The sequence below is a fragment of the Leucopleurus acutus genome, assembly GCF_964270905.1.
Source record: "Leucopleurus acutus genome assembly, chromosome: 8".
Classification (NCBI taxonomy): domain Eukaryota; kingdom Metazoa; phylum Chordata; class Mammalia; order Artiodactyla; family Delphinidae; genus Leucopleurus; species Leucopleurus acutus.
In genome coordinates this window covers 58,729,903-58,757,023 of record NC_139151.1, presented here as the reverse complement: position 1 = coordinate 58,757,023, position 27,121 = coordinate 58,729,903, and the positions used below count along the sequence as shown (strand labels likewise).

General features: G+C 55.4%; 2 protein-coding genes across 2 annotated transcripts in view; both read left to right on the top strand.

Moving 5' to 3' along the window:
* Positions 1–9,096: 9,096 nt before the first annotated feature.
* On the top strand, positions 9,097–11,550 carry P2RY6 (pyrimidinergic receptor P2Y6; the record flags this gene model as incomplete). The annotated part of the gene is made up of 3 exons (XM_082844461.1): positions 9,097–9,183; positions 9,786–9,847; positions 10,530–11,550. Exon 3 carries the CDS (start codon positions 10,564–10,566, stop codon positions 11,548–11,550), a length of 987 nt encoding a protein of 328 aa, XP_082700587.1. The 5' UTR covers positions 9,097–9,183; positions 9,786–9,847; positions 10,530–10,563.
* Positions 11,551–19,525: 7,975 nt separating this feature from the next.
* The window catches only part of ARHGEF17 (Rho guanine nucleotide exchange factor 17), a gene marked incomplete at its 5' end in the record, with an annotated part of 54,952 nt that continues 47,356 nt past the window's right edge, over positions 19,526–27,121 (top strand). The window contains one exon of the mRNA XM_082844125.1: positions 19,526–22,735. Coding sequence (XP_082700251.1) covers positions 19,526–22,735 — 3,210 coding nt within the window. The remainder of the gene's footprint in view (positions 22,736–27,121) is intronic.

The following is a 27,121-nucleotide window of genomic DNA, read 5'->3' as shown; positions in this document are numbered from 1 at the left end:
CACAGTGAACACTCAGGCAGTGTTGGTGGCCTGCCCTTCCTGAGGGTCAGGGGCTGGGGGACACGAGAAGTCTCAGAGGTGCTATTCCTGTAGCCGTGACCTTCATTCCCCCTGACGCGTATTCTATGTCATCAACCAAGCCAAAAATTTGCTTTGCTTTATTTTGTTTTATTTTGCCAGGCAGCACCAAGGACAGAGCCCTGAGGCTCATCTTTACAGCCGGGGTCCACTCATTCGACATTTCCCAGTGTCTCTTGGGAGCTGGAGCCTGTGCTGGTCTCTGGGACCACAAAGGGAAAGCAGACCTTGTCCCAAATTCCTGACAAAGAGAAGGGAGGGAGTGTGGCTGACATCGCCCCTTGGGCTGTTCTTTTCTGCCCTGACGCCCAGTCCCCATTCCTTTGTCCTGTCTCAGGACACTGTGTTCCCGAGACACAGGGTGGCATGGTGGATTTACTGTGTACTTTGGGGAAGCTCCTGATCTCTCTGGCCTCCATTTTCCTGTAGGGAAATGTCATCTCTCTTCCTGAGCATGAACTTTATCATTATTCAGAGCCGTGTCTTAGTCCTGGCTCACCACTGACTCACTGTGTCGCCTTGGGCAAGACACCAGGCTTCTCGAAGCCCAGTTAACCTTGTCTGTAAAATGGGGATAAACAGGCCACCACACAGGGCTAGGAGTGAAAGAGATCCTGCCGCAAAAGCACTTAGCTCAGTGGATGGCACTTGCTGGGTAGCCAAGGAACTGTAGCAGTGAAGTTGTTCAGAAAAATGAGGCTTGTGGAGGTGAAATGACTGCCCCAGGATCACACAGCAAGTGGGTGATGGATCTAGGGCTAGACCCTGGATTTCTAGCTTTCTAGTTTCCTTCTCAGGAGCTACTGGGATGACACAGTGGTTACCCTGGAAGCTGATGGAAGAGGGGCTCTCCCCGTGGAAAGTGAATTGGGGAGCTTCCCTGGCTGCCCCATGGAAGCCTGGCTTGACCTGACAGTCCCTCAGTCCCTACCTGCCCCTCTGCTGGTGACCTCCAGGTTCATTGCCAGTTCCAGCCTCCACTGCGTGGATATTAGGGTTCTGAGGCCAAAGCTGTAAAGATGGGCTGTTGAAAGCGGAAAGGGGAGGAATGGGGGCACAGGACTATAGGCAGGACTCCTGATTTCAAGTGACAATCCTAGGCCAAACAGATTGAGGCAAAAAGGGAATTTGTTAGCTCATGCCTTCAAAAAGTCCAGTGAAAGGTAAAGCTTCAGGTACAGCCGGAAGCAGGTGCTCAATGGTGTTCTCAGGAACCTGCGCGTTCCCACCTCTCAACTCTGCCATCCCTTGGCTTTATTTTGGACAGTCTCCTCCCTGGTGGTAGTATCTTCAGTTCGTAGGACAGTTAGCCTGGCTGCAGCAGCTCCAGACTTACGTCCTACCAGCTTTGCACACTCAGTGGGAAACCTGTCTCCTTCCCAGTGTTCCAACAAAAGCTCCAGAATTTGAGGTGCCCAGTGAAGGTTGCCCATCCACCCCTGAGCTAGTTACAGGGCTTGAGGAGCCCACTCTTGTCTCATTGGCAGACCTAGGTCACCACAGGCCTACCTCTCCCAGATCCTCAAGACTCCAGGAGAGGAACTTCCCTGGCAGTCAGGTGGTTAAGACTCCGTGCTTCCACTGCAGGAGGAGAAGTTTCGACCCCTGGTCAGGTCGGGGAACTAAGATCCCATATGCCATGCAGCATGGCCAAAAAGTTTAAAAAAAAAAAAAAAAGACTCCAGGAGAGGAAGGAAGGAAGGCCATCATCATGAAGGGGGTCTGGGAATTGGGTGGGAGAAATGACAGAGGAACAATGATGGCCTGCAGGACAGGACAGAGAACTGGACCCAGGCCATCTTTTCCCCAGCGGACTGGAGCCTGGTTATCTGGGAGGATGGGCGGGTTTTGAAGGCACCAATGGAGGCTGTCAGCCAACTGTACTCCTTGCAGCTAAACAGCAGGGTCTTTCTTGAAGGGGGATCCAAATGGCACACCTCCATGGGGAGATTTAAAAGATGGGGCAGCCTGGGGCTCTAGGCAAGGAACCCTCTCACACTAGCTCCAGGGAAGGGGGTTTATTGAAAGGTCCTGGGATCTCCCAGGACCCTGGGTGGGAGCTGCTACAGCCCCATGGGCATGGACTTGGAAAGCTGGCCATTATGGACTCTCCTGCTGACAGGGGCTGCCCTGTCACAGCTGTTCTCTGGGACCCTGTGCTCTGTCCCACAGTTCCTCACCCCGAGGCTGACCTGTGACTTCTCAGCCCTGGGCCCACCAGGTCACCGTGATCTCAGACCTCCTTATACACATGCCTAAGAGAGAACCTCTTGCTAACTTTGCCAGGCCTCAGCTTCCTCATCTGCAAAGTGGGAATTGTAACTGTGAAGAGTAAATGAGATATGGCATGTGAAGTATATTTTTTTAATAAATTTATTTATTTTTTATTTTTATTTTTGGCTGCACTGGGTCTTTGTCACTGTGCGCGGGCTTTCTCTAGTTGCAGCAAGTGGGGGCTGCTCTTCATTGCGGCGTGTGGGCTTCTCATTGTGGTTGCTTCTCTTGTTGCAGAGCATGGGCTCTAGGCATGTGGGCTTCAGTAGTTGTGGCACGTGGACTTAGTAGTTGTGGCCTGCGGGCTCTAGAGCGCAGGCTCAGTTGTTGTGGTGCACGGGCTTAGTTGCTCCGCAGCATGTGGGATCTTCCCGGACCAGGGCTCGAACCCGTGTCCCCTGCATTGGCAGATGGATGCTTAACCACTGCACCACCAGGGAAGTCCCCATATGAAGTATTTTTGCACAATAAAAACATCTGTCCAGATTGTGATAGGGATTACATGAGCTCACGGATGGGCAACTGGGGCCTGTGCATAGTAGAGCCGCAGGAGATGCAAGTTTCCTCTTTGCTCAACCTGTGGAGGCCAGAGAAAAACTGGCAGGTTCGACCCCTGGTCAGGTCGGGGAACTAAGATCCCATATGCCATGCAGCATGGCCAAAAAGTTTTCAAAAAAAGGGAGTGATGGCGTGCAGGCTTGGAGGCTGGAGGCCCTGCAGCCTCAACCCCCAAATTCCCCAAGGCTGCAGCTTCCCCTTCCTTGTACTCAAAATGACTGTTTCAGTTCCAGCTTGAACTCCTTCCTGTTGAGCAGGAGGCAAGAAGGGGAAGTGGAAAAAGAAAAGAGAAATCAAGTCTCCCTGTGCCCTCCTGCTGCCAAGTTTGCCTGCTTTAGTGGCCAGCCTGACACCACAGGTGAGACCGAAACTCCTCCAGGAGTTCCCTGGGTGCCTCCCTGGGGCACCCTGTTCCCTGGGTGCCCGGGAGGCACTGGTCTCAGGAATCTAGCCGTTTATCTGGTGGCACCTCAGGCACCGAGAGGGTAGGTGGCTCACCCTGGGTCACACAGCAAGTCGGTGATGCACCCCAGCCTGTCTGACTCCTCAGAGGAAGGAAGCCTGGTCTTGGTCTCTGTCATCCTGTGCCCTTGCTGCTAAGCTTAGAAGCAAGGGGCAGACAAGGGGGTTTCCAGGTCTTGTTACCCAGAAGGCAGTCAGGCCAAGGTTAGGAGGTCTCTTCCCACGTCCAGCCTGGTCTGAGTTGGTTCTTGGCCAGCTGGCAGGCGATGGCTCAGACTTCCAGCTGCTGCCTCTGGTAGTCAGGCCTCTTCATCCCTTCCAGATAAGAGGGCCTTGGGGTGGGGTTTGGGATGGAGTGAGGCTGCCAAGTCATCTAAAGGGGTATCCTGAGACCACAGGATCCAAGCAGCCCAAGGAGCTTCAACCCCTATCAGTTCTTCCTCATGTCTAAACTTAATTGCTTCTGCTATAGGCAGAAACAAACCCTATGCGCTGTTGCCTGAATTGAAAAAAGGAAATGGCAGAGGTGGGGTGAGGGATTTCAGTGTTTCCGCTGAAGGTGTGCCTGGAGTGGAGATGGACGGTGAAAGCTTGGTGTCAGGGAGACACTCCCCAGGCCTCTCCCTCAGCCAGATAGGGCTCAGCACTGGCGCTATGCCCTGCCCATGTCCCCAGTGGCTCCTGAGAGCCCAGGTGAGGGATCTGAGAACAAGGCTTGAGCTTATCCAGGCATAAATGGGAGAAAGGCTGGGGAGTGGGTCAGGAGGAACTGAGGTTGCTCAGTGCCAGCCGCAGAGGGGAGGACCCTGCGGTCTGGAGACCTGCCCCCAGCCCTCATCTTAGGGCTGCTGTCGGAAGGCGCGAGGCTGGCCATCCTGAGCAATCTCCTGGCGCCATCTCATGGCCAAAGGCCCTGAGTGCAGGGAAGACACTCCCCGGGGAATTCTCTGGCTTGACCATCTAAGCATGGATTTGGGGGCAACAATGGGGAAGGTGGCTGTAGAGTGAGGAGGACATTGTTGAAATGCCACCAGTCTCGCACACCTTGGGAAACTCACTAGCCTTCCTTCCTCGATAAAATGGAGAGAATAATCTCAACCACTACCAGCCCAGAACTGCAGATAAAACATCCGGCACAGGGAAGGTACTTAAGTGAATGACACCTGGCGCTGAGGACTCAGAAATCAGTGGAGGCTGGGGTGGACTGAGGGAGCCCAAAGCTGGGCCTGGAATTGATTCATTCAGTTAACAAATGTCTGGGAATTCCGTGGTTGTCTAGTGGTTAGGACTCTGCACTTTCACTGCCTAAGGGCCCAAGTTCAATCCCTGATCCTGCAAGCCGCGCGGTGCGGCAAAAAACAAAGAACCATTTATTGAGTATTTATGGTGTACCAGGGCCGCTCACATACATGGTTTCAGTTAATTCTTACAACAGCCTATGTAGTAGGGTACCAATGATCACTCTCATTTTACAAATTAGAAAACTACAAGGAAGGATAAGTGAGATTATTTAGAGAAGGTGAGTGAGAGCATCCCAGGCAGAGGAAACAGCATGTGATAGGTCCAAGGGCTGGAAAGCCTGGTGGGGAAGGCTGAGGCTGGGCTGGGAGCCCTGGCAGGCTTGGGAGCAAAGCAGTGGCACCTGGGCTCTGCTTGAGGTTTTATGACAGGCCACCCCCGTCAGGCTTCCCATCTTGTCCCCTCTTCGCACAACTCATCCCATGCTCTGGCTGCAATATTTATTCTTCATTTCTCGCACAGGGTAGACTCGTTCCCTACCTCTGTGCCTCCTGCCTGGGATGCCCCCTTCATTCATTTTATGTGTCCAAGTCACCCCAGCCCTGTAAAGCCCAGCAGCAGACATGCCTTCTCCAGGAGCCCCTCCAGGTGTACCCATGACCCCTAAGACCTGAGCTCTCCCTTCAGGGCCCCATCCAGATGGCAGGAACTGAGACCCAAGCCCTACGCTGGGGCTGACCTCTTCAGCAAGTCCTCGGACCTGCTCCCATTCTTGGGACAGACACCCCGGTGGGGGTGACCACAGGAGGTTGTCCTGGGAACCCAGCAGAGAACTGGCTGCTGGGATGAAGGCCAGGCCTCCTTGCCCTCCTGAGCGCTAGCACAGCGCAAATCAGACCAGGAGGTCCACACTCTGAGCAGGCACAAGCGACCTCCTAGCACAGACTTGAATAAGCAGTAGGTGACCAATCCATGCGCCACTGACCAAGTGCTTACCAGCAGTTCAGACCTGACTTTTCTCCGTTTGTTCCAAACTTTGGGCCCCACCTCGGTTCCTCAATCCCCTTGCCTGTAAAATGGGTTTGGGGGTGAGATCGGTGCTTATACCTTACAAGGTAAAAAGAGTCCTCCCTGCCTTTGGCAGGTCACCCTCACAACATACTGGTGGCCAGTATGACCACATTGTACTGAGGGGGGTCAGAGAGGGGGAGGGGCTTGTCCAGAGTCACAAAGTGAGTAGGTACCAAGGTAGAACAAGAACCTGGGCCTCAAACTCCCTGGGCAGGTGACCTTTTCCCGTACCATTCTGTCCCTATTTGCCTCAGCTACTCCAAATGAAAGCCCACCTCCTCCAGGTCAGCCCCTGAGTACTCTCTCCACCACTGGAGCTGCCCCCCTTGGGACAGCAAGGAGCCACATCTCCTCCTCTGGTTGTCCTAACAGCTCTGAGTCCTGGTGCGGTGGTGCGGAGGGGCCTGGGAGGGCCTTGGCACAGGCAGGGAGAATGCACCCAGGTGAGTTCTCAGGCATCACCTCTATCCCCACAACCCACGCCCCTCACTCCCAGGGAGCTCTGGGCCTGCAGTGTCCAAGGAAACAGTGACTGCTAAGTGGGGAAATGTGGGAAGATCACGCTTGTGGAAAAAAGGAGAGAGGGAAGGAGGGAGGGAGAAGGTGGCTGAATAAGTGAGTGCATAAGTGGATTGCCACAGAGAAGAATGGACAGGTCGGTGAATGAGCTACTGAGTGGATGAAGAAAGGAGGGATGGATGGAGGAGTGACTAGGAAAACGGCTCTGGGTATTATAGCTAGAGAGAGACCAACAGTTCTTTAATCACCAAACTACCCATCTGATAGATGGATAGACTGAGAGAGGGCTGAGGAGAAAGGAAGCTGCTGGGTCTGTGGGGCTGGCCTCAGAGCAGCAGCCTCTGGTCCTCCCCCACCTCTGTCTGCCTCTTCATCACCCGCTTTCGTCTGCTGGGGTGGGGATGTTTCCAGGAAAGAGATCTTTTCTCTGCCTCCTCGCTCCTTAGATTCAGTTTCCGCTAGGCACTGGTGTTGAGGGTGATGTGGCGGGGGGGGAGGCCCCCGCAGGGGCTATTTCAATCGGAGATAGCCCTGCCAGGAAACAGAGGAAGCTGCCCTGTCGGAGGTGTTACAGCCTGGGCTCAGGGCATGTCTGGCCTCCCCTTGACCTAACACACTTAGGGCCGCCAAGGCGCTTCAGGGACAGGAGACTGCATGTAAGTGTTGGCACATCTCGGGGGGCCGTGGGCCAGGGTGGGTGGGGGAGGGGGGCAGGCAGGCTGGGTCCAGCGCTGACCTAAAGGAGGTCCACAGATTTGGGAGGTGGGCAGAGAGGAAGGGACTCCACCCAACTGGGGGATCAGAAAAGACAGAAGTAAGATTAGATCTGGAGCTTGATGGACACTTAGGGTTTTGACAAACAGAGATGGGTTAAATGGCATTTTGTGTGACGGGAACAGCAAAAATGGGGAAACCCGAGAGGAAGTCTGGATCTCTGGCCATGAATGGCCGTGTGTCTTGAGAAAGGTGTGGCAAGAGAGGAAGGGGCAGAGTGAAGTACCTCATCTGGGGTACTTCAGATGAGGCTGGAGGGCTCGGCAGGGAGCTTGACTGTCAGGACAAGAGTTTGAGCTTTTCTTCAAAGGGCAGAGGAATACAGGGAAGGATGTAGTCAGAGCCACCTGCTAGAAAGCCCTCCACCGCAGACAGAGCAGCTGGAGCCCAGGAAGAGGCTGGGGTCTGAGCTGGTGCAGGGCACAGGGCCCAAGAGTGAGTGACAGGTGTGAGAACTCGAAGGAGTGTCAGCTGCTGCCCAGAGGCAGGGACGACACGAGCCCTCCCTGGGACCAGCTCTTGCCGGGAAGTGGGAGAACAGCTCACCACTCCTAGGTCCTCAGAAGGCGAGTGGATCAGGAAGCCAGTGTGACCTTTCCTGGAGCAGACCTGAAGGCTTGCCTGGATCCCCTAGAGCAGCCCCTGCCTCCTTCCGAGAGGGCCCCTCTCGCCAGGGAGCGCGAGGCAGAAAACACCTGGAAACTGCAGTCGCCTGAGGCAGAGGGCTCTCTCTCGGGGTGGTGTCCAAGGGCGACAGACCTCCCCAAAGAGGGGGGGGGCGCAGCACAATTCCTTCCACCTGCTCTCCATCCTCACCATAACCTTCTGTCCTAGCACGCTGCTCTCCTCTCAGGCCCTGCCTGCGCCCTCTTCCTCCTCACCTGCCCCCCCCCCCGGGGGCCTCACACCCCTCTCCATCCATGGAAATCTTCCTCAACCACCAGGGACTTGCTCCATCTTTCATCCTCCTCTGAAAAGTTTCTTCCATCCCGTGGCTCACACTGGTCTCCCCCCTCAGACTAGCATATGTATGTGTATATGAATGTGTGTATGTGTATGCATATATCTGTATATGTATCTATCTACATCTACATCTGTACACTATGCCACATGCAATGAGCCAGTAGCGAGTACCCATTAAATGTTTGGCGTGTGAAAACCAAGAGTGAATGCATGAATGGAAGAATGGCTGGAACAAACAAATGAAGAGATGAATGAACTTTCTCTTGCCTGTACTAATCTTGGCTTCTTGGTGACAATGGGGGGACTGCTGTGCCTCCTCCTCTGGCCTCTACCTCATGCTTAACTGCTTAGCTGGGTGCCCAGCACTCCTGCACATGGACAGGAAGAATCTTTGATAATTAAAGTGTTGTAGCATGTGGGTTACAGACTAGAAATTCCAAACATCATCATTTTGCAGTTGCCCCGAATCTGGGTAAACTATTTTCATCAAAATCAAATTTTAAGTTGGGAGAAATTAGTTTGAGGAGTTATGTTTTGCTCTAATTAACTTCTAAAAATCTCATAACTTTATTTAGCAGGGATATTCACATTAAGAATAGCTCACCTTGTACCAGGGGGTAAGGGGTGTGGGAGGAATAAATTGGGAGATTGGGATTGACATATACACACTACTACATGTAAAATAGATAACTAATAAGAACCTGCTGTATAGCACAGGGAACTCTACTCAATACTCTGTAATGGCCTAGATGGAAATAGAATCTTAAAAAAAGAGTGGATATATGTATATGTACAACTGATTCGCTTTGCTGTACCCCTGAAACTAACACAACATTGTAAATCAACTATACTCCAATTTAAAAAAAGAAAAAACGAATAGCTCACCTTACCCTGTGCTAGGCACTGATCCTCACAACAACCCTATGAGGCAGGTACTATATTATCCCCTTTTATAGGTGTGGAAGCCGAGCATAGGGGTTCGGTAACGGGCCTAAGGCCGCTAAGCTTACGTGGGATTTGAACATGGGCATCTGGACCAGAGCCCTTATACGCAGCTTCAACCCTCTGTCACCTTCTGAGTGCATTTGCAGGACTTCATGTTTTTTTCTGGGCCTCAGTTTTTCCCATCTGTAAAATAGGGAGAGGGGGTGATTTGACTCACTATCCCAAAGGCTTCCAGGACCATTGGATTTAAGTTGTGAATTCTCTCTGGACACCAGTAAATATGGAAATGCCAGTTGGGAGGTGAGTATCAATAAGTCAGACTGATCCCATCAGGGAAACTCTTGAGGCATTTGTGCTGCTGGCTCCCCCAAAACCTAGCTTGAAGGGATGAGTGGACAGATAAGGTGTAGGATACAATGGCATGGCATGGCATTTATTAAGCACCTACTGAACATCAGGTCTATGACAGTTTTACTGATAAGGACACAGGCCCAGAAAAGGCAAGCAACCTCCCCTTTGTAGAACAGCATAGAAGTAGGGGAGCCAGCATTTGAACCTGGCCTGCCTAGCTCTGAAGCTAGATTTATAACCTCTATACTTCATGTCCATGGGTCACACTAAGTTGCCTCCTCTTAGTCAGTTGGGTTCTGGTTCTGGCTCTGCTTCTAACTCACTAAGATTGAGCGGTCAGTGCCCCTCACTGTGCCTGGATGTCCCTCTCTGTAAAGTAGCTGTGGAGTTGGTTGGTCCCTCAGCCATTTGCCTTCGGGGGAAGCGGTTTTCACTCCTGCCACCAGGGGGCGCTGTGGCCCTAGTGGCTCAGCCAGACACGCCTTTGTAGCCAAAAGTCCCGTGGAAGGATTTAGGGAACTCCTAAATCACCTCCTTCCCCCATTCTACAGATAGGAAGACTGCAGCCAAAAGAATGACCATGGCTTTGGAAGGTGGAGTCCAGGCTGAGGAGGTGGGCACTGTCCTTAGCTCAGAAGTGTGGACATTCTACTCATGCTGAGTAATTAATTACCAGGGCCTTCCCTGCCCTGGGCCCCATTTTGGGCTCTCAGACACAGAGAGGCACCAGACCTGGCACTTCTCCTCAGGAGCTTCGCAGTCTGTGGGAAAGAGATAGACAAGCAGGCCCACCATGACCACAATCTCCAAACTCCAGGGAGCCCAGGGAAGCCCTGCATAGCATGATTTAGTGCCTCTAACCTCATGGCATCCTGACAGGTGGGTACATCAATCCCCCATTTTTCAGATGGGAAAACTGAGACTCAGATAAGATACATCATATCACTCGCTCAAGTTCACACAGCTAGTAAGTAGCAGAGTTGGGATTCAAACCAAAGTCTGTCATTCTTCACTTACAGAGGAGACATTTGACTAGGGTTTTGAAGGATGAATAGAAGTTCACCGAGAAGGTTGGTAGGAAGTGAATATTACAGCAAGAAAGTGGATTGGAGTTCTCCCAAGCTTGAGCTTTATCGTATTCCAGGTTTCCTTAAAGTGAGGGCTGTGGAGGGCTTCCGTGGGGTGGTGAGTATCAGAGATGGTTCAGGTGGGGAGATCAAGGCCCAGAGAGGGACAGGGGCCTACTGGGTGGTCAATGAGTGTGGCCACTGACAGATTGTATGTTGCTTCCCCAGCATCTCTGAATGTAGGAAGTCCAGTTGAACAGCCATGGAATGGGACAATGACACAGGCCAGGCCCTGGGCTTGCCGCCCACCACCTGCGTCTACCAAGAGAACTTCAAGCGGTTACTGCTGCCGCCCGTGTACTCGGTGGTGCTGGCAGCCGGCCTGCCACTGAACGCCTGCGTCATTGCCCAGATTTGCACATCCCGCCGGGCCCTGACCCGCACGGCCGTGTACACCCTGAACTTGGCCCTGGCGGACCTGCTGTATGCCTGCTCCCTGCCCCTGCTCATCTACAACTATGCCCAAGGTGACCACTGGCCCTTCGGAGACCTCGCCTGCCGCCTGGTCCGCTTCCTCTTCTACGCCAACCTACACGGCAGCATCCTCTTTCTTACCTGCATCAGCTTCCAGCGTTACCTAGGCATCTGCCACCCTCTGGCCCCCTGGCACAAGCGTGGGGGCCGCCGGGCTGCCTGGCTAGTGTGTGGGGCTGTATGGCTGGCCGTGACGACCCAGTGCCTGCCCACAGCCCTCTTTGCTGCCACAGGCATCCAGCGTAACCGCACGGTCTGCTATGACCTGAGCCCACCTGCCCTGGCCACCCACTACATGCCCTATGGCATGGCCCTCACAGTCATCGGCTTTCTGCTGCCCTTTGTTGCCCTGCTGGCCTGCTACTGCTGCCTGGCCCGTCGTCTGTGCCGCCAGGACGGCCCAGCAGGGCCTGTGGCCCGGGAGCGGCGCAGCAAGGCAGCCCGCATGGCTGTGGTGGTGGCAGCTGCCTTTGCCATCAGCTTCCTGCCTTTCCACATCACCAAGACAGCCTACCTGGCGGTGCGCTCTACGCCTGGCCTCCCCTGCCCTGTGCTGGAGGCCTTCGCGGCCGCCTACAAGGGCACACGGCCCTTCGCCAGTGCCAACAGTGTGCTGGACCCCATCCTCTTCTACTTTACCCAGAAGAAGTTCCGCCGGCGGCCACATGAGCTGCTACAGAAACTCACAGCCAAGTGGCAGCGACAGGGTCGCTGAGTCCACTGGGGCAGGACACGTGGAGTCTGGGCAACCATTGTGTTTGCCACTGTGGCTGGGGCATCAAAAGCTCCACCAGCCCCAAACCATGCAGAGAATTAGAGCTTAGCTCAGCTGGGCATAGAGTGAGACCCCCCCCGACCCCAAAACTTCACCAGCAACTATTTATTAAGCCCTTTTTCTGAACCAGGCCCTGTGGGTACAGAGAGAGACAAGCCTGGGCCTGGTTCTCCAGAAGGTCTCAAGAAGCCGTGGAGAGTTGGGGAGAGAGTTAAGCTGCTCACAAAAATATAGTACGGCATGTACTGTAACTGAGGAGTATGCTGCATACTTTGGAGTCACCAATAAAGGGAGTAAGAGAAGATGGGAGGGGTAAGTGAGAGCTTCTGGGAAGGGCCATTTGAGCTGGGTTTTGAGGGATGAATATGAGATCTCTGGGGGGATGTGCTGTGTTCCATTCATTCATTTGGTCCTCTCTGCTCCTTGTCCTCATCTCCACACACTCCCGCCCCACCCCCGCTCACTACTCCTCCATTCCTTATTCCCTCCTCCCAGATCTCAGTTTTCCTCCTGTGGAACAATGTGGCCAGCCCATGGCTGCTAGTATGCCACACAGACCCAGTACTGGCAGAACCAGCCATGGCAAAGGGAGCGTTCCACCTTAGAAGGTTAGAGCGGAGAGAGGAAAGGGCAGAGGGACAAGGCAGGGAGGGGAAGGACTGTACAACTTCTTCAGCATTTTTCTTTTAGCCCTGCCTAATCTCCAAGGCTCTTCAGCCAAGGAGGGCTCTGCAGGAGTTAAACTCCACAGTAATGTCTGAGGTGTGCTTGCAGCTGGGAGAAGAAGGGGGAAAACCAGGCCCCAGCCCATTCTGGGAATCCATTGAAAGTGTCCTTGCTGGAGAGGCTGACAATTTGGACAGAAGGCAGTTTGATTCTTTGGGTCACAGCGAGGTAGATGTGTGGGGACATCAGAAGACAGACTAGTTCTTAGTCCCCATATAGTACAATGCTGTGCCAAGCAGTCCAGGTGTTACCCATCTTGCATCTGAGACCAGGCTCTTCAGCTGCCTGTCACGGGGGAGTAAGAGATGGGGGAGCAGAAGGCAGAGGGCCTCCGCCAACAGCCCAGGCTGAGCGCGGCAGCCAGTCCCAGATGACTGTCCCAGCAGGATACCAAGAACTGTGACCCCTTGGTTACTTTTCCAAGAGTGGAAATTGTGGGCCGCAGGTAAATTCCATTCCCAGCTTCCCTTGCAAGGCAGAATAGCATAAAGGGTTCAGACCCCAGAGCCAGTTCACCTGGGTGTGTATCCTGGGTCTATCATTTCTAGCTGTGTTACTCTGGGGAAGTTATTTAACCTCTTCATACCTTAACTTCCATAACTGTAAAGTGGGAGTAATAATGGTACCTATTTTGTAAAGTTGTTGTGAGGATTAAATTAATATGTGCAAAGCACTTAGAACAACGCCTGGAACGTAGTAGGCATGCAATGAATGTTACTGTTATAATGGTTTCGCCTTTTGCTCACACAAGTTCCTCTAGGGTCTGTCTCTAGGAATAGGCATAGGAGGTTTCTAAACAAGGAGCTTTAAGCAGGGGAGATTGCAAGGGTTTTTCTTCCTCCTTTAGCTAGGAGGCAGCTAGTCTTTTAAGAAAAAAAAATTCAGCACACTTTTTTGAGAATAAGAGCCATAATCCATGAGCCCCATCTGTTCCTATAAGAAGGAAAAAATCATTTATTACATGCCAGGACCAGGGAGGGATTCCAAGCACCATTTGGGGGGGCTTGAATTCCTCCTTCCCTTCCCCCTCCTTTTGTTCTTTTCCTCTTCCCCACCGCCCTTCTCCCTTCTCACTTTAACCCAGAGCACTCTCAGTGATGGAGGGGCAGGGCAGGGGTGGGGAGCTTACTCTGGGAAGGTCTGCTTGCTGGCATGGGGACAGAGACGACACAGACATGGGTGGAGTGCAGTGAGGGGCAGGAGGGACAAAAGGGGTTGCGGAAGACTTCCTGGGGGAAGGAGCGGTGCAGCTGGGTCTTAAAGGATAGATGTAATTACACTGAAGGAAAAAGGGTAAGGGTGTTCCCTGGTGCAGGGAACAGCACAAACAAAGGCATGGAGGCTGCCGGAGGAAGGATAGGCGGGGCTGTGGCCTGATATAAAGCTGGAGGGTTAGCAGGGCTAGAGAGGAAAAGGCTGCCGGCCAGGCCAGGGAAGCACTGGGGAGCCACAAGGACAGTAGTGGCCATAGGCCGGGCTCTGTGCATTCTGGGAACCATGCAACGTGTGGTATACTCATTTTCTCATTTAATCCTTATAATACCTTATAATGGGGAAGCTGAGACCCGGATGTGGGAACTGACTTACCAAGGTCACACAGCCTTTCTCTAACCCAAATACTAGATCCTCCCCTGCTTCACCCTCCCTTCCCTCCCCTTTCCTTTCTTCACCTGACTTCCAAGTGCCCACCTGCCCCACCCAGTCCTAGTAACTGGGGACCCCTAGGAAGTTGTGCCAACCACAATGTCAATTCTCTTTTAGTTAGGCACAGTCTCCTAGGATGAAAACTTCATTTCCTAGCCTCTCCTGCAGCTAGGTATGGCCAGATAAATTACTCCTGGTCCATGGGATATAAGCCAAATGCCCTAAGGCAGTTTAATGTGGGAGGAGGGAATGTCTTTAAGAGACAGGTGGTGTCTGGCCTCCCTTCCCTTCTTGTTGCTTACATTGTGACATCACAGCTGGAGCACCATCTTGGAACATGAAAAGCAGCTTGCGTTTCTGACCATTCCAGTTTGGGGTCACCTAAATCCAGACTTTTGCATGAGAGAGAAATAAATGTCTACCTTTTTTAAGCCACCAGTTTTTCAGGCCTTTGTTACCCACAGCCAGAACTAATCCCTTTACTCAGTATGCCTACTGAGATGGTGGACCTCGGTGGAGGCCAGGCAGTGTCACGGACTGGAAGGGGGACAAGGTCCAGCCTGGTGTGGAGGGCTGAGGCCTCCACCTAAGTAGGAGCTAGGAGTCAACAGGGTCTGGAGACACCAGGAAGGCTTCTTAGAAGAGTGGCAAAGCCTGGGGAGTGCCCATCCCACTTTTGGCTTGAAGCTGAGGGAGTGGATGGGCTTCCTGAGGAAGAGAGTAAGAAGAGAGGGCCTGGATAGAGTCCTGGGAACTCTAGCATCAGGGCGCTGGGAAGGAGGAGGAGCCGGAGAGGTAGAGGGTCAAAGCCTGGGGTTTCGGAATGATGGTGGCATGATGGCGCAGTGGAGGTAGGTGAGTCAAGGAGCAGCTGGAGGGGAGGAAGTGGAGAAGCTGGGTGGGGAAGAAGAGAGAGAGGAAGATTCCAAAGGAGGCCAGGCCCAGGGAAGGAGCTTCCAAGACAGGAAACCCGTGAGTGTTGGCTGCTGGAAGTTGATGACAGGGAGTCAGAGGGGCAGGGCCAAGATGGGGGAGCCAGAGAGTCAGGAACCAGGGTTTGTCTCAGGAGACTTCCATGCCAAGCAGGAAAAGCCCAGGGGCACTGGATCTGTCCTAGCGAGGATGCTGCTGGCTCCTCCCTCCAGCTCAGACCCAGCCCAACCCTCAGAATCCAAGGGCTGGGGGTGCAGACAAGGAAACAGTTCATCCAGCAAACAACATTTATTGAGCACCTACTGTATGCCAAGCATCATGCTGAGCATTGGGTCCCTGCCCTCAGTGAGCTCCTAGTCTGATGGAGGATGGCAATAATGAAATAAACACATACATATCTGGATCATTACAACCAGGCAGGAGAGCTCAGAAGAACATAAAGAGGGCCAGGGGACAAGGAAGGTGTCACTAAGGAGATAAAAAGCTCCTGGAATGGTCAGGGACCAATAGAGGCTGAGGACCAGGGGAGCCTTGACCCACCCAGCTTGAGGTGAAGAGAAGGTTTCTTAGCTGAGGACTTTGGGCCTCAGTGCAGAAGGGCTGTTTCTGACTCTGACTTTGAACAAGCCCCCTTCACTTCTCTGAGCCTCTGTTTCCTTACCTGTAAAATAACGTTAATATTACCAGCCCTCCCTATGCCCCCAGAGGTATGGAGTGTGGAAAAGTTAGGGCATAATTTTCATAAAGTACCAAAGAGTATTATAACCCAAGAGAAGAATGGGCAGGAGACACAAACAGGCACTTCACAGAAAAGGAAACACATCATCAAAAAACATAGAAGAGGTATTCGACCCCAGCTTGACAATGCCTCTCCAACGTTGAACAACAGCATAGCTGTTGCTCCAGCACTTCTGCGCATGTGCACGTGAAGTCACGCACAACACTGAGCTGCACTGTTCACAGGCACGAACAGCTGGAACCGCCCAAATGCCCATCCATGAGAGAGTGGATGAATACACTGTGCTATATTCACACATCGGAATGTTAACACACAGCCAGAATGTACTATACCGACATGCAAAGTGGATAAATCTTAGCAGTATATTAAGTACAAAGAAATCCCAAAAAATTATACGCAGCAAGATGCCCTTTTTATAAAGTTTTAAATAACTAGAATGAAAATATATACTTTGAAGGAATACACAGATGCACTAAAACTATATGAAAAGGAAAGCAAGGGAATGCTGAACACAGGAGGTGATGGTAACCGTGGGTGGCGGGAAAGCAGCAGGAGAATGAGTGGTGGGAGAACTATATAATGAGATATAGAACATTGTAAAGGCCCTAGTTGTTTTGTTTTTTGATGGGCATCAATTAAATAACTGGTAAGAATGTGTCATGAATAAAAGGTTACAAATAATCCAATTCTGTGCACTTGAGGCCTAATTATACAGGAAAGGGGACCATCTCGGGTCAATTCTATTTGACTTTGGAACGGAGTTAGGAGCCAGACTCCCCCTAAGACAGCTCCTGTCCAGAGCTCATTGCTTCTTGGAGTCCCCTCACTCCTCATCTTTCTCCCTCGTAAGTGCCTGAGGCCCATCATTGGCATTGACTGTGACCATCACAATCTTCCTATCTTCATTTCCCCAAGGGATTCTACAGCCCTGATATTGCTGGGTCACCACAACTCACTGGGTAGATGGGTTATTGTTTTCATTCCCCTTTCACAGGTGAGGAGCCTGAGGCCCAAAGGGAAAGAGCATGCTGAGGGCCACCTGTCACATCTGTGAGGGTGCCTGCATTGGGCCCGGCTTAGTGTTGCTGTCCGCCCTGGCACCCAGTGCTTCCAGACCCCTTCTAGATGAATATTCTGAGGGTTAAAAACACCCAGGCCCTCTCTGTGCCTGGAAGATGACTTTTTCTCATCCTGAATCAGAAGGGGCTGGTGCGGGGAGCACTCATGACATACTGTAAGCAGCCAGGCCGATCTCTGATTGGGTGAGCTTCCCATTGGGTGGAGGCCCAGCGTAGCTCCTTAAACACCCTCCCTCCCCACCAAGGGGATTCCTGGGCCAAAGGCCCCAAGGAGCCCACCTCAAGGCCAAGCTGCAGGGCGCTGGGAGCCTGTGACCTGAGTCTCTGCTCCTCTCCACCAGCTTCCCCATCTGTGATTTGGGAATAAAAACCTCTATCCTCTATCCCAGAAGTGACGTGAAGACAGAAAATGACCAGGTGTGACAGAGCTTGGAAAATTACCAATTTCAGATGGCAAGGGCCATCACTATTATTGGAGGGGGGCAGTGACTTCCAGGATGAGGGTCCCCCCCACCATACCAAAACAACCTAGAAGAGACAAGAGTCTGATTGCAAATAGAGTCAGAGAGAGGCACCCTTGGGGAAACTTAAATCCACTCCATACTTTTCAGATGAGGCAGCTGAGGCCCAGGGAAGTGCAGGTATTTACCCAAGGTCACACAGCAAGGAAAGGGCAGAGAGACAATAGGCCAGACAGAGATTTCTTCCTTGCTATCAATTTCCCATTGAAGAGTGAGCGATACGCTGGCCCCTTTGAGACAGAGAGGAGGTAAGGTTGAGTTGAGGGACTTATTGGAGGCTGGTCTCAACTCAAAGAGGAAGAGCTTTCTCCCTACAGTTATTTCCCACAACCCAAGGGGAGCAGCAAGCAGGGCCCTGGGGTTCTCGCTGAGTCCTCCGTGTCTCATGCGGTAGTCAGGCAATCCCTGAGTGTCTACCTTCCTGCCCTACGCCCAGCCCTGCCTGTTCATCTGGACCGGGGCCTCCTGCTTCCAGGGCCTCCTAGCTAATGGGGCTCAGCCACAGCCCTCTTGGGCTAAGGGTAACATGAGTGTCCGCTGTTCCTGGGGAGGCTGATCCCAGGCCCAGGGAGGAGGAGGATACTGCTGGGGGCTCATCAGGGATATGGAACCAGCACAGGCTGTCTGGAGAAGCATGGTGTTTGAAGCTCCTGAAATCTGAATTTGAGTCATACCAGGAGCTGCCATTTCCTGACTTTGACACTGGTCAAAGTTCTTCTTCATGACCCACAGAGAAGGGGCAGTAAGATCTACCTCCAAGGGTGGTGTGAAGCAGTAGAAGCCACCCACACCTTGCCTGACAGGAGGGCGGATGGGAGTCAGGTAGGAGTGTAGGTTCGGCAGTGGTAAATCGAGGGCGTTCCCATCAAAGCGCCTTTTGTGTGTGAAGTCGAAGGAAGGGCAGTGCACTTTGTGAAGGGAATAGGTTTGAAACGGCTCCTTAAGGGACTAGTTAACGACTAGAAGGAAGTAAAGGAAGTGAAGTCTTCCCAACTCTCCGGGTTTTTTTTTTTTTTTTGGTGGCGGGTGCAGCTTTAGTCGTCCAAGGCTCCACGGGGGTGGGCGAATCCGGCCGGTAGACGGCGCTAGAGCCGCGTACCCCAGAGAGCTGGAGAAGGAGGGGCGGGGTACAAGGCGCCCGGCTGGAAACGTGGGGGCGTGGTCACAAAGGGTGGGGGCCCCTGGAGCGGCTTGGGGAGGGTGGGGGGACAGTCAGAGCTGGACTGGCCGCAGAGGTGGGAGGGGCGGGGCGTTTGGGGGCGCCAGGGGCTGGACCCGGTCGCAGTTACAGCGGGATTCGCAGCGAAGGACCTGGTAGGAGGCGTGGCCTGGGCGGGGTGAAGGGGCGGGACAGGGAGCTGCAAGCGCCCGGGTTGGTCTGCGGCGCGCACCGCTCCCCCTGGAGGCGAGTCTCTCGGCTGGGAGAGTGTTTCTGCTTTTACCCGAGTGTCGGTGTTGTGTACGAGTTTGTGGGTCCGAGGTTGCCATGTTGGGGTCCCTTGGGCAGGAGGCGTTTCCGCCCGAATGCAGAGGGTGCGCCACCCCGACTATACGCCTGCGGAGTCGACCACACTCAGAGTTTGCGTGTTGCAGCCAGTGCTGGGGGGATGGGGGTCAGCTCTGCCCGCTGAGCTCCCGAGGGGCTCATCTGGAGGGTCGCTTCAGTCAGCCTGTGCTCAAGCAGTCTTATTTCTCCTTCCGCTCCTCCCCGATTCCCTCCCCTCCCCCTCACTCCCGATTCCCAGACTAGAGCGCGCCGGGAGCCCACCCCCTCTTTTGGGCGCGAGGCCCCGCCCCCCACCCCCTTTCCTCCGCCACAAAGTTTATTTGCAACAAAAGGGAGTGAGGAGCAGGCAGCCTAGAGGGAGGAAGCGGGAGCCGGAGCGGGAGCGCGAGGGGAGGCAGGCAGGCCGGCTGGCGGGCGGGCGCGCGCAGAGCGGAGGAACGGAGCGCTGGGATCCAGCCAGTACCGGGTCGGGCCGCGATGCTCCGGGTCGCACCGGGCGAGGCGGGGGCTGGGCCCGGGAGTCGACTCTGAGGCGGGAGGGGTCGCGCGGGATGGAGCCGATGCGGCCCGCTGGCGCAGAAACTTGAGCCGCAGCAGATAAACCTGTGCTCCGGTCCCTGCACCCTTTCCCCGCTAACCGCCTCGCACTGCGGCTGCGGGACCCAGGCCTTCGGACGCCGGCCGCTGCGCTCCTTTGGGGCGGGGGCGCAGGGGGGGTTGGCCGCGGCTCCCCGAGGCCAGCCCCCCCAGAGTGAGTGCCGCCACCATGGCGGACGGGGCGCCCCGGCCCCAGCTTTATCGCAGCGTCTCGTTCAAGCTGCTGGAGCGCTGGAGCGGCGGGCCAGGGCCGAGGGAGGAGGCAACGGACGCCTCCGGGCTGCGGCGCCGCGCCTCGTGCCGGCCGGTCTCGGACGTCGCGGGCCAGCCCTCCCGGCGCGTGTCCAAGCTGGCGTCTGGGCCCCCGGCCGCCCCCGCGCAGCCGCGCCCGCTCCGTAGCCTCTCGCCGTCGGTGCGCCAGCTCTCCAGGCGCTTCGACGCGCAGCATCTGGACGACAACGCCACTGGGGCCCGAGACGGGGGCGTTTCCCCCGGGGCCGCGGAAGAAGCGGCGGAGGGAGCCGCGCGCGGGGCCTGGCCCAGCGTCACCGAGATGCGCAAGCTCTTTGGTGGCCCTGGATCCAGGCGGCCCAGTGCCGACTCTGAGGCTTCGGGGACGCCCAGCCCCGACGGTGCCGCGTGGGAGCCCACGACCCGGGAACCCCGGCAGCCACCGACGCCACCTCCTCGGACGTGCTTCCCCCTGGCGGGCCTGCGTTCGGCGCGGCCGCTGCCGGGCCCAGGGACCGAGGGGAGGAGGCGGCGGCAGCAGCAGCAGCAGCAGCAGCAACAGGAGAGAGCGCAGCGTCCGGCGGATGGTTTACATTCTTGGCATAGCTTCTCCCAACCGCAGGCCTGGGCCCGGGCCTCCCGCTCCTCCTCCTCCTCCATCGTTTCCTCCTATCCTGTCAGCAGCAGTCGGACTGCCAGCTCCAGCGAGGAGGAAGAGGAGGGCCCGCCGCCGCCGCAGCCCGGGGCGCAGAGTCCGGCCTACCACGGCGGCCACTCCTCAGGTAGTGACGAGGACCAAGACGGTGAGGGCGGCCACTGCTGGGGAGGGAGGCCGGGGCCCAGGCCTAGAAGCTCCCTCTTGGATAAGGACTGTAGGCCAGACAGTTATGGGTTAAATCTGGGCAGCATGGACTCGGCAAGGGGAGCCAGGAGCCCCGATCCCCCAACATCTCCAAGAGCCCCTAGGGAGGAAGGACCCCAGGAGTGGGGTACTGGCTCTCCTCCTTGTGGACCAGGTCCCCAAGAAGGACTTCGGCCCTTGTCAGACACTGTGGGGGGAACTTTCCGCGTGGCCAAGGTGAGCTTTCCCACGTACCTGGCCAGCCCAGCAGGCTCCCGTGGTAGCAGCCGTTATTCCAGCACAGAAACTCTCAAAGAAGAGGACCTGTGGGCTAGCCGGAGCTCTGGGAGCTGGGGCGTGTATCGCTCCCCTAGCTTTGGAGCTGGGGAAGGGCTTCTAAGGCCCCAGGCTCGAACCCGCACCAAGGGACCTGTGGGCACCACGAGAGCCTTGAGGGATGGAGGATTGGAGCTGGACAAGAGCCGGCAACGGAAGTCCTTGTCGAATCCAGATATTGCCTCAGAAACCCTGACGCTACTCAGTTTCCTGCGTTCAGACCTTTCAGAGCTGAGGGTCCGAAAGCCTGGTGGGCGACATGAGGACCTTGGGAGCGGCCCTTTAGATGGCAGAGATTCGCCATCAGCAGGTGGCTCTGTAGGGCAACTTGAGCCCATGCCCTCCCCAGCCCCAGCATCATCTGGCACCCGCCCCACACTGAAGGACTTGACGGCCACCCTTCGAAGGGCAAAGTCATTTACCTGCTCTGAGAAGCCCATGGCCCGCCGCCTACTCCGCACCAGTGCCCTGAAGCCCAGCTCATCTGAACTGCTGCTGGCAGGCCCAGGTGCTGAGGAGGATCCACTGCCCCTCGTGGTCCAGGATCAGTATGTTCAAGAGGCCCGTCAGGTTTTTGAGAAGATCCAGCGCATGGGTGCCCAGGAGGATGATGGAAGTGATGTCCTCCCTGGAAGTCCTGACTGGGCAGGAGACGTGATCCGAGGGCAGCGGTCCCAGGAAGAGCTCTCCGGCCCTGAGTCTAGTCTGACAGATGAGGGCATTGGGGCAGACCCTGAGCCTCCTGTTTCAGCATTTTGCAGCCTGGATACCGCAGGGGTGTGGCGACCCCTTTCCTCATCCTCAGCCCAGACCAACCACCATGGCCCTGGGGCTGAAGACAGTCTGGGAGGGTGGGCCCTGGTGTCCTCTGATACCCCTCCCACACCAGGTGCCCTCCGCCGGAGACGCAAAGCCCCGCCTTCGGGCCCTGGTGGGACTGAACTGAGCAATGGGGAGGCAGGTGAGGCCTACCGATCTCTGAGTGACCCAATTCCACAGCGCCACCGGGCTGCCACCTCTGAGGAGCCCTCTGGGTTCTCCGTGGATAGCAACCTCCTGGGCTCGCTGAGCCCCAAGACAGGGCTTCCGGCAGCCCCAGCTGTGGACGAGGGCTTGACCAGCGGCCACAGTGACTGGTCTGTGGGCAGTGAAGAGAGCAAGGGATACCAAGAGGTTATTCAGAGCATTGTTCAGGGCCCTGGTGCCTTAGGGTGTGTGGTCGATGACAGGGCTGCTGGCAAAGCCCCCAAGAAGAAATCTCTGAGTGACCCCAGCCGCCGTGGGGAGCTGGCTGGGCCTGGATTCGAGGGCCCTGGAGGGGAGCCCATCAGAGAGGTCGAGCCCATGCTGCCTCCGTCCAGCAGTGAGCCCATCCTCACAGAGCGGCGGGCAGAACCAGAAGAGCCCAGTCCTGCCAGGGGCCGGGCACAGTCTGAGAGGGCCCTACCTGAGGCCCCGCCTGCTTCCTCCACTGCCCACCGTGACTTCCACCTTGACCCAAAACTGGCTGATGTTCTGTCCCCACGGCTCATCCGCCGTGGTTCCAAGAAGCGCCCAGCTCGGAGCAGTCATCAGGAGCTACCGAGAGAGGAGGGCATTCAGGACCAGGCTGGCAGCCTGTCTCGGGCCCGACCCTCCTCCAAACACGTTCGTCATGCCAGTGTGCCCTCCACCTTCACGCCTATCATGGTGCCTGAGCCACCGACTTCCGTTGGCCCCCCTGTGGCTGTACCAGAGCCCATGGGCTTCCCTGCCCAAGCCCACCCCACGTTGCAGGCACCATCCCTTGAGGACGTCACTAAGCAGTACGTGCTGACCCTCCACTCCAGTGAGGTCCCTGCCCCAGTGCCAGTGGATATGCCCTGCTTGACTCCGATTGCACCGCCCTCTGCCGAGGCCAAGCCCCCTGAGACGGTCCGGGCTCCAGATGAGCCTGCTCCAGCCAGCAAGTGCTGCAGCAAGCCACAAGTGGTGAGTCTTTGTGGGGGGCCCTTGGGGTGGGGACGAAGGAGGGCCAGGGACAGTGACTTACGCAGGAGTCTCTTGAGTGTGCTCACTGGGCAGGTGCCCAGGTCTGAGGGAGATTCTCTGGTTCTGGAAGTGCCCAGGCAGTTTTAAGAGTGTTACTGACACAAGGCTCCTGTCTTCTCAGGCCCCAGAGGCTTCAGGCTTCTGCTGGTACTGTCAGAGGTTCTTATCTGCTCTAAGGTATTCTGGGTGATAATTACAAAGGGTTCTAATCAGGTCCTTTAGATGTTTTTCAGGGACTGGTTTTAAAGATTCCTATCTGGTTCTTTGTTATCAATACATAAGGAGATGAGAGGGTGATGGAACTTTCTCAAAAACCTTGCTGCCTTATTGGCCAAACCCCTTGTAGGATGTTTGGCTCAGGGGCCCACAGTTGACATGGGTTTGCCATTACTAATGTGGCTTTCCCATGTCAGATCAAAATCTGGGTCTGAGCCTGGGCCTGGGAGAATTGGAGAGGTACAAGGCATTACTTTATGCAGTAGTGGAGAGGGCTCCATAAAGTACATTGGCAGCCCTGGCTATGCTATGTGACTCAGTCTCCCCATCTGTAAAATCAGAGGGGTTGTGGACAAGGTGGTGCCTATATCTCCTTCCAGCTGTGCTGTACAGATTTGTGGGGAGTCCATGGGTTGGAATTGGGACACTCTTTGGGCCTGAAATCTGCTAAAGCCTCCTCCAGTTAGAATGGGTACCTCTGAGGGAGGGCAGGGTCAGGGAGGAGCTGCTGAAGTTCAGCAAAGAGGGGCCTTGAGAGAGGTTGGGAGTGGTTCTGGCCCCCACAGGCAAGGCTGCCTCTCTGGGTCAGGATGGGGGCGCTGGTCCCCCATCCTGCCGGCTTGCATCTTCTCCCCACCCCACCCCCTTCCTGGTGACTCTGAGATGCTTCCTCCTTCCCCTGTCAGACCCCAGGCCCCGGGGGACTCGCTCTCGGGGAGAGGCTCTCGGCCTCCACTTCTTCCTTCTGGCTTCAGCTGTCCCTCGAGTTTGGGCTGTGGGTTCAGATGGGTTCTCGGCAGTGTGGTGCCGTGGCATCCCAGCTGGAAGCTAGATTCGAGGCTCTGGATTTTGGGCTTAGAGTGGAGATGGCCTGGGGTTATTTCAGCCGTGGCCTGTGCTCCCACTGTGTTCCCTGCCAGAGTGAGGTGCCTGGAAACCCTAAACCCTGGACTACTTTGGTTACTGCCGGTTCTCAGTGCCCTCACGGCCCCTCTAAACTCTCTCTCTCTTTGTTTCTCTCTGCTGTCTCTAGTTCCCCGGTCCTGGCTCTGGTGTCTCTCACAGAGGCTGCAGAGTCAGTAGGCAGGGAGTGGGGAGAGGGGACATTTTGGACCTGTCCTTCTTTCTGAGAGCCTGGTAGGGCAGCTCAGGTGCCCCTAACTCCAGTGCCGGTTGTCTTTGGAATGTCAGGGTGGGGGAGGGTGACAGCAGGGGCAGCTCCTGCCAGGGGCCCCATCCCCAGGTGCTTTTCCCTTATAATTATCTCCTCTGGGAGAGAGCAGGGGTGAACCAAGGGACTCGGGGAGACTGGGGGGAGGGGGACTGTTCCTAAGAAGAGGCATTGAGACCCAGAGAGGAGGTGGGAGTTTTTGCAGAATTGGCTCCTGGTCTGCTCATCATATTGTCTCCACGTCCCAGGTGATCCTCAGGGATCATGTGGAACAGGGATCTCAGCCCTGCCACCCCAGCTGCCCCTAGGGGTTGTGAGGTGGGACATACCTGCCCATAACACAGGTTTCTCCCTGCCCTCAGTGGAGGCTCTCTCCAGCCTCCAAGCCTTTGCTCACTCCAGTCCTCCTATCTGTCCAGGCCCAGCTCGCTATCCCCTCTTACCCCTTAGGGGAGAGAACTGGTGAGTCTGTCATTGGAAGAACAGGGTTTGAGCCCTGGCTCCAGATCCTTGTGTGGCCTAGGGTCAGTCACATCCCTGCTTTATGCCTCACCTTCCCCTTCTGCAAAATGAGGTTAATGGCCTCTGCCTGGCAGGCTTGTGTACTGTGAGTGGGTGGTGTGATCATGCCCTCCCTGGGGGCAGGAGAGGGAAAAAAACAGGGTCCACTGCCTCAGCTGCTTCTCAGGGAGCAGCCTTGGCCCCTCCTCCCTGCCCCCTACTGATTTCTGAGCACAGGGCTGGGCATTCTGGGCCTCAGTATAACCTGGTGGACTTCAGTCAGCTCAGAAGAGATTCACCATCCCCTAATTCCCCACCCACTCATAAAGCCTGGAAGTTCCTCCTTCTGCTAGCCTGAATCCCTCCTGCTGTCTGTCCCTTTCTTTCTGGCTCCAGGAGGATGGGGAGCAGCTGTCCAGCCCTCCTTCTGGCCTTCACGGAGGAGACAGTGTTCCCTTGTTTCGGGCCCAGGGCTCCAGTCACGCTCCCTGGCCTGTGGGTGGAGATGGTGTGGTGTGGGCTCCAGAATAAGAAGGGAAGAGTCTGTCACGCTTTGCTGATGAGGCAGAAGCCAGTGTGAGCCCAGCCAGGAGGCTGGCAGGAAAGGCCCCGGGGACAGAGGGAGTCCCTGACCCACCCCTGGGCTGCAGGAAGTCCCTCAAAGTCAGGTCTCTCCCACCCCAAAATCTGTATTTGCACTCTGTGTGGTGCTGCCTCTCTGTTGGGAGCAGGAAGCCTGGTTCCAGACCTGGCTTAGCCTCTGACTTGCCCTGAGATCTGGACAGAGTCATCTTGGGCCTCGGTTTTCCCATCTGTACAGTGGGTGGTCTTTGCCTGGTCATTGAAGCTCTGTAGCAGAGACTCAGCCTGCAGGGTGGTCAAGGGAAACAGGAGGAGTCGGGGTATGGCCGGAAGGGAGAGAAAGGCAGCTCTATGCATCAGCTGTAAGAACCTAGGAGCCCAGGGAATGAGGGATAACTCATGGTCGCTTTCCATGAACGGATGTGCTAGGGGGAGGAGGCCCAGTTGTGGAGCCTCCCTGCCCTGCTCCCTCCCACAGCCCTTGTCATTTCCACTTAGGCCCACGGTGGCCTGGATGATCAGCGACTCTTCATCCCAAGGCTTCCCATCCTGCCCTAAAGTACAGTCTCATGATCTAACCTTCTGCCCTCAGGTACCTGATACCCGTTTGACAGAAGTGACAACTCTAGTCCAGAAATAGGAAGTGACTTAAGTCTCAGAATCAGATGGATGGACTCAGAGAACTTTAGCATATTGAAATAGCAGTAAGAGTGGCTAACATTTATTAAGTGCTTACTATATGCCAGACACTCTGAATGTTTCATTCTTCAAAAATGAAAGCTGTGGGCTTCCCTGGTGGCGCGGTGGTTGAGAGTCCGCCTGCCGATGCAGGGGACACGGGTTCGTGCCCCGGTCCGGGAAGATCCCACATGCCGCGGAGAGGTTAGGCCCGTGAGCCATGGCCGCTGAGCCTGCGCGTCCAGAGCCTGTGCTCTGCAACGGGAGAGGCCACAACAGTGAGAGGCCTGTGTACTGCAAAAAAAAGAGAAAGCTGTGAGAATCTCACAAGGCTGAATTCTTAGAACTGCAGACTCAGATTCCCACTGAATCCTAGAATGTCATTGTCTTAGAGGCGAAGAGGCCCGAAGGGTCCCTGTTTCTTGGTGGAATTGGCCTACCATCTGAGTAATGGGGCAGAGGCAGGGGGCATTGGGGGCATCACCTGCACACCCCTGTCTGAACACTTTCATGGTAGTTATTTAATTCACCGGAGCCCATGTTTGCGGTGGGAAGAACTTCAAGACTCAGAAAGGAGAATGCCGACTTTAAGGTCCCATAGTGTGGCAGGGCACAGCGAGGTCCATGCACCACCCCCTGCCCCCAGCAGACATGGCTCCCATCCCCAGCTTGCCCAGCCAGCTCCCTGCCTTGCAGAGGAACGCCAGGCTGCAGCTCTTTGTCACCTTTCTTCACTCTGTCTCCTTGGCAGGGAACCCACAGGGGTGGGGATTCTCTCCTTTCCCTCCTTGGCTCTTTGCTATGATTTTTCCATGGAAACTGGTTCTGGGAGAGGAGGCGATTAGGACATTTGGAATTATGAGTGGTACCAAATATCTATAATTAAATGTCTTGTCACCCAGCAGGAGGAGGGTGGGAGGGGGAGGACAGGCACAGGGCTGTCCCTTTCCTCTGTTTATTCCCTGCCCCCACCCACTCCTTCCTAAGCGCCCTGGGCTACTGGGGGAGTGTGGCCCAGGAATGGGTTGTCCTCCCCTCACCACAGGGAAGAGTTGGGGGATGGACCAGAGTTGAGTCTGACATTTTCCAGCCCCACATTTCCAGGACCAGCTGGGTTTGGGAGGCTGGGAGGCTGCTGCTAATCCTGTCCCCAGGGGGCTCCCAGTGTAGGAACTTGC